The sequence below is a fragment of the Saccostrea echinata genome, unplaced genomic scaffold, assembly GCF_033153115.1.
Source record: "Saccostrea echinata isolate AGI-Se365-2 ecotype Australia unplaced genomic scaffold, CSIRO_AGI_Sech_v1 ptg000002l, whole genome shotgun sequence".
In the NCBI taxonomy this organism is placed as follows: domain Eukaryota; kingdom Metazoa; phylum Mollusca; class Bivalvia; order Ostreida; family Ostreidae; genus Saccostrea; species Saccostrea echinata.
In genome coordinates this window covers 12,527,332-12,534,609 of record NW_026889751.1, presented here as the reverse complement: position 1 = coordinate 12,534,609, position 7,278 = coordinate 12,527,332, and the positions used below count along the sequence as shown (strand labels likewise).

At 32.6% G+C, this 7,278-nt stretch overlaps 1 protein-coding gene across 1 annotated transcript; it reads right to left on the bottom strand.

The window, feature by feature from the left end:
* Window positions 1–244: 244 nt before the first annotated feature.
* On the bottom strand, window positions 245–6,681 carry LOC133178051 (uncharacterized). Its single transcript, XM_061312818.1, has 5 exons — window positions 6,406–6,681; window positions 5,573–6,058; window positions 1,246–1,312; window positions 701–1,080; window positions 245–353 (listed from the first exon to the last, which is right to left on the bottom strand). Exons 1-5 carry the CDS (start codon window positions 6,679–6,681, stop codon window positions 270–272), a joined length of 1,293 nt encoding a protein of 430 aa, XP_061168802.1. The 3' UTR covers window positions 245–269.
* Window positions 6,682–7,278: the final 597 nt, after the last annotated feature.

Below are 7,278 nucleotides of genomic sequence, written 5' to 3'. Positions count from 1 at the left end.
ATTTAATTAACAAGGATCATTTTTGTGTCTATCAGTTTAAACATATAAAAGGTGAGAAAGAAACTTCACACTTTGATTAGAAAACATGAAAAGGAGGGGGGTGTCCGATGTATGACAGAATTTACAAACAACATAAGGGGAAAAATTCATGCTTTGTAAAATTTATTGATGAACATTCATTTGTGACATTCTTCAGATTACAACACATCGTTGCAGGAAAGCATACATCTCAGTATCGCCACTGTGATCTTGAAAATATGGTAGGTGCTTTACTTAATAATAACTGGCACTGTAAATCCATAATGTCTAGACATGGCGGAGAATGGATCGTCCGTCAAGAAAATGCGAAACGCCTATCAAGAAAAACAGTACATTGTAAAGAAAGAGGGAAATTCTAAATAAGTTTTTCATGGATATTAGACTTAAACATACACCTAACTGTAACTTCTTAATAAGTTCTTTTGTGATTGGTATGGTTTGGATGAGGATTGTACTTAACAAGGGTCCCGCAAAGAGGAGCATCCCCTCGCAAAAGATCACATCGATCCCAATATAAATAATACTTTCATAACTTCCGTTACGCAATCACTCATCCCACGTACGCATTCGTGTTACACTAGTATATCCCCTCCAACGTCGTTGCGAGGGGGGGTAACTAAAGAGTACAGTTCAATTTACCATATTGAGTAGAAATACTTACTGCGTTGTTTTTCAGATAATCTTCTTGGGTATCGAAAACATTGTAACCTTTGACCATCACGTGATCAAATATGTAGCCAACCGCTGAACTGGTCTTGGAACACACACCTATGTCGGGTTTCCGAACAAGGGCATTTCCGCAACAGTAAGAACAATCGGCTTCTCTGTTCTTGAAAGAATCGGATACCGGATCTTTGTATCCGAAGTCTCGTAAGATTTCCAAGTTCCCGGAGAATTGTGATGCAATACTCCCCTTGGTTATGGCGGGACTGGCGTTTAAGTCGCCCATGACGATAACTTTAGGAATGTTGAGGAGTTTCGTATACAGGGCTTCAAACTCAAAGAAGTTCTTCTCTTCATAACTCTTGAATTTGTTTGCAACTAAAGATATTTACAATGGAATAAATTAAAGTTTGTACAATGCTCAATTGATGGTTTTGTTCCATCTCTTGTTTTCCATCAATATAAAACTTACTTTTCTATTTTAATGAACTGAAATTTTTTTTTTTTTTTTTTTATCAGATTTGAATACGATATCCTACAAACCTTCCACGTATTCGTCTCCGAATTTCTCCGTTAAGTGTGTGCAGACTACCCTCCCAATATGATGGACCTGTAATGAAATGATTATAGAAGTGATACGCAACTTATATTTGCTTTCATTTGCTTAGCTGAGGTTAATTAATTGCTCAAACAACTCTTGCATATTTTCTTCACATCGTAAAGATTACATTTTTTATGTTGATAATGATTTATTACTGGGTTATTTTGTATTTAGAACAATTTTAATTTAAGATATTTTACTTCAATCAACCCGTTTCTGTCAACTAAAACCAAGTAAACTTCATCCTTAATAGAAGTGTTCTTCGATTCTAACTCGCCAACACTTTTGACTTGTTAAGAGACTCTTTTGATAATATTAAACTGAGCACGGAAGTCACTGGTAGTTTCAAATGTATGGAATCATTTTATCTTCTCTTCCGTTTGTATTATTCATTTTTACATCTAAAAATATAATAACGATGATTAACACCATATGAGTATACTTCGAATATTCATTTTAAATCCGTTTTTCCTGCGAAGAATCAACCCTTTTCAGCCATTTAATTTGTTCACTGTGTTTCAGCCATTTCTGAATTGCGTACCGTAGGATAGCTTTGGCCAAATAATGTCAGATATACAACTTCGTTTTTTTTAAATAAGCATTTTAATTTAATATTTAATCTGTATCTCTCAATGCAGGACTTATCAAAATACTATCTTAAATTCTAAAATCAGATTGATTTCTTTTTAAATTCATTTACTGGGAGATAGAATGTGAAAACCATTGCCGATATTGGTTCTTATTAGATTTTAAATCAAAGTACTGAAAGTACTGAATCGAGGTGACGTCTTCGAGTAAAATGTGAAATCTATCCCCAAGTTAACTGGCATATACAAAACCTTACATCAAGAGAACCCCAAATGAAAACCATTGGAAAGCAAAAAATGAGCAATACGACAAATGCATAATGTTATGGAATTCAAATCATTTTTTTTTTTCATTCATATTATTTTTTTAAAGCAAAAATTGAATTTCCAAACTGATTTTAATTCTTTCACTTTAAATTAACCCAAATCCAAATACATCATAACCACTTCAATCATCACTTCATGCGTCTGTCAGTTTACGCCTGCCCGAAGTAGCCGTGTAGGAAAATGTCATATTTAAAGAAAGGCAATTATACCGCATTCTAAAATCTGACTTATCAAATAGACAGTGGATTAGGGGGTCCATGATTTTAGTGATGGATTTAGTCCAGCAATTCAAAATCTATAGCTGAAAGGTTTCAAGATCGAAGGAAAATTATGGATACAACTATTAAAATAGTTTGCATAAATGTAACGAGGGAACAAAAAAAACATACTGTATACATGTAATAACAATTTTGAAAATTATGGAAATGCCACTGACTACACTTGAAACGCAGCATTCTGTTTTAATTCAATTAATCCTCTTTTTAGGAAGATTTCACTTATAACACCTTTATGGAAATAAATGCTTCCGCCACAAGCCCATCCGCGACTGAAGATTAATATACATGTATTTTAAAAATTAAAAAAAAAATTGATTAACAAGTTTCTTAAACCGGTAAATACAGAAAAAAACAAATTTGTAAACTCAGGGACCAACCTACTAGCCTAGACCCAAAATCTAGGGATACATTACTTCTCCCTCAAAGAAATAAAGGGAGAAGTTTTAAATTCTACGGAGATTTCTTAATGCACGTTGATCATCATTTCAACTTAGGAAAAAAAAATAAATGCATGTTAATGTATATACCTTAAATAAATTTATATCCTAAGAATACTTATAGAGACAAAAAGGTATATTTAAAAAAAAATTAATTATTTGATATTTTCAAATTGCAAGGCATATAAATGTCTACCTGAAAAACAAAATTATAAGTACATTGTAAATCTATAAAGTTTTCAACTGATAGACTTGGGTTTATCAAAGTTATTTCATTTCTTGCATAGATTATTTACACTTAAGATTAAAACAATTTTCTCTTCTCATCCCTCCATATTTTCAGAGCCTTATCAAAGTAGCAAATTTGTTACATTCTCTTCAAAGTTCATTTTCAAATTCCTTATTATTATTTCTTTTTTGTGAATGTGTATTTATTTATTAATGAAAACAAAGAATAATAAATTAATTACTATATTACGAAAACTAGTAGATCTACTACTGCATGCCGACTGAGCGACTTTATTATGCAATCGCCTTTTTTCACTGTTTTTCACGAGTGATCGCCAAAGACAGTTAATACCTCTAAAATATATGTCTGTATTCAAAGCATGAATTAATCTTTTGACAATAAAAATAGTCGACATTCATCTCCAACATCTTTGGTATGACATCGATTGAGGTCCAACTGTTTTGTGTCTTGTGAATAACTTTTAACAATGTACTTTTTAATATGCAGAAGCGTAAATTCTAGAGGAGTTCCGACCGAGTATTCGATAAAGTGGTCATAAGCAGCGAAATATGTGCCATTCACCTATTTCAACAGTGATAAACAGAACAGATTTATAAAATAGTGACAATATTTCCACTTGTTCTTAATAGATTTTTAAAAATGATTTACACAAAACAGAGGGGGTGAAAATGTTGAACTTCGCTTTTGTGATATTTTACGGTAAAGTTTTGAGTTCAATAGCGACTATTGCGCATCAGTAGCCCCTATGTTGATCCCCAAATTCATTTAACTGCATATTTCAAAGTAAGCAGAACGCCTCTTCCAGCTAGTTTTGTTCCACGATTCTGTTCTCTCCCTTGCCTGCGATCGACGTTCAATACACATACATGTAGGTCACGATCTCTGTCATAGCCATTTGTTTACATTTTACCCTCGCTAAAATCGTTCGGAGCGTAGGGACACTTCATATCTTATTCCCACTAAGGAACTTGTATTTATTATTTGTAAATCCATGAAAACGCTACTTATTGCTTGAAAATCAAATTAAATACATTTTTGATCTTGTTTTGTAACCAAAATTCTGATTCCAATGCATGTTTAAACAGAGGACTATATTTCTTAGTGAACTGATAAAAATTAACGTTTTAATATTTCAAATCAATCTTGCAAGTGCTATTGTTTACATATTAGTAACCTATCTCTGATTTGGTCCTTGCTTTCTAAGGTATCACTCGTTAGCATCAAAAGTAGTGAATTGTCCCGAAGAGTGAAGATAAATAAGAAATTGCAAATGGTAGTGATCTGAGGGGGGCGCCATTGAAGCTGGTCAGCAGCTTTCGAGACTGACTTACGTCACCTCGAAAAAGCATGTGTAGCCTGAAAAAAAATTACGGTTTTGCTCAATCTATTCTCCCCAACATGTTTAAATTAATTATAAACAAGGTGAGGGAAAATGTTTAAAAATAATTATTACAATAAAATAAAATGAAATTAAAAAAAAAAAACAAAGTTAACAAACAAACAAAGCCAAAAAAAAATATTATAATATATATAGTAATATTCAAACATAAAAACTGTTTGTCAAATTCATATTCAATTTAAGTGTTGTAACTAATGTCTTGTAATGTCTTGTAACCCTTCTCAAAAACAACCGAAAAATTACAATAATTGTGAATAAAAAATAACAAACTAAGGTAGATTTATGGTAATTAACGTAGAAGAAATTCGGACAAAAATTTTCCCCATTTTTGAAAGAAATTCTTTTCTCTCCATATTTTCCGAAGAGGTAAATTTGTAAAGATTTTTCGTATCATTTGCAAATACTCTGTGTAGTTAAGACTTATTTATTATTTCAAAGAATTGGATGACATACAATGAAAAAAAAATTAAAATATAAATAAAAGCCATTCAAGACACCATATCTCAAGAATCTGATCAGAGGACCTCACATAATACAAACCAATAGAATAAGGGCAAAAAAGTAAACTGAGGTCATCAATAGTGTATAGTTATTCAGATTTTTTTAAAGGACAGATGATACAAACATTTATCAAAAAACTTGAAAAGAACAACTTAAGTCGTGTTTATATTAGCAAAATGAATAAGTTTAACCGCATAATTTTTAATTTTTCATTCAAAGTTTCACAATAATGGGATTTAAAGGGACAAAAACTTGTATAAGGATGATTGCAGAAAGATAGATTTTTGAACATCATAGAAAGTTTACTATTGCTTAAAATATTTGCATCATTTACAACCAAAATAGGTCCAAAAATATATATACCATTCCATTTGTCTAGTGTTTCGTGTCTTACGATGTAGCTTATCTAAAAAAAAAGGGGGGGGGGCATTGAGCAGATAAATTAACAGGAGTCTTATATTGAGTGTTACAAAAAAATACTTTATTCTACCTCTACATCTAGGAAACCACGTTGTACAATCTCAGAGGACTTTTCCCTTCCTCCCTTGTAAAAGGTTTTGGTTGGATGATACAGACCTCGTTGATGGCTTAGAAGACTGTATTTACTGAGAATAAGTAACCCTGTAGGATTAAAAGCGTATGTTGATTTTGTACATTCTGCGAAGTTGTCCTCCTCCGTACCCTGGAATATACAACCAAGACACGTCTCTGACATTCTTTGCAAGATATTTTTTATTTTGCAAATGTCTTCGATGCATTTGAAAATTTTGGTTCTTTCAAATGTGAAGTGGCATTCTTTAAATTCACATTCGCTGATAGTTTTTAAGATTATGGCATCTTGTTCATCACAGGGCGGGTGAAGTTTCTGGGAGGCATCATAATGCCCATTGCTGTCGTGCAAAAAGCTGTATGAATACTGGAAGTTTGATGAAGTCTTTCTTACAATGGCTTCTACATCCCTTGCATACCATACGCCCTAAAGGAAACATTTAGCAATTTACTGTATTACTGTACATGTTTAATCATGCATTTCAAACTTTTGTTTTTGTGTAAAATGTTTAAACATTTACACGGATAAACCCATGTTAACCTATGTAATAATTTCACTGTCGTGCTAAGTTATGAATATCTTTCTTCAAATTAAAATCATATAACGTTAACCAAAAACTTCCGAAATACTAGTATTAAAAATGATTGGTCTTTATTGATTTTCCGATGCCAATTAGTTTTCTGACAAATTTATTGGACTGATTGAATTTGACGTAACAAGAGAGAATAATCTCAGTTCACTATATTCCTTTTTATACTTTTTGATTTCTCTACCTGCAGACACAACACATCTGAATCCTCGTTTTCCTCCATGGTCCTGATCTGAGCATTTCGTCGATTGGTATACGAACAGGAAGTTGGATGACGCGTTTTGGGGTTATCGGGAGGGCAGACGGAAGGTGAAAGGTCACAGTTGTATGTAGACATGTAAACGACTGATTGCCGGAGCGCCTCAAATTCTTCTGCATCGATTAAATCTTGGTCCCTTGTTAAAGTCGGATGTATCAAACAATAAGATACTATTGCTGCTATTCTTAGATGCAAAAGCATTTTTTACTGAAAACATAGAAAAATATTATCAGCAGTTTTCATTGGTTTGTTTAACCAATACTGGCCAATTGTGGAATTCTAATCTGGACAATAGGTTTGATAAATTCATTTCATTGGCTGAATATAAGCTTATACAATTCTTCGTAGTATGCCTCAGAACTACGTGATATAGTGACAGTATATAGAATTATAATTTCTGCCTGATCTAGTAGCTCTGCACGTATTTTTCTTTTACTCCATTAGGTCGTCACAACAATTTATGAAAATATAACTGCATCTTTACCCCCTGGAAAGAGTACCCATACCATATAATACGTTGGTTTTTATTATTTAATTAAAGCGAGAATGCGAAATAAAGTGTTTGTACAACCCTAAACAATAAAATCATGGGCCTTGACGGTCACCCTAGCATTACCTTTTCTAACCAAACTTTTTATCTATATTTCACTTCTATTCTCAAAAAATTAGACTGTGTATTGCTTCATATACTCTGTCTAATCAATCAAATATTCTTTTTTTTTTTTTGGAAGTCGAGCAGCAAAGGTCTAACTAATAAAAATTTCCCTCCCTTCGGCTTCAGCCAGGGGACACTAATAT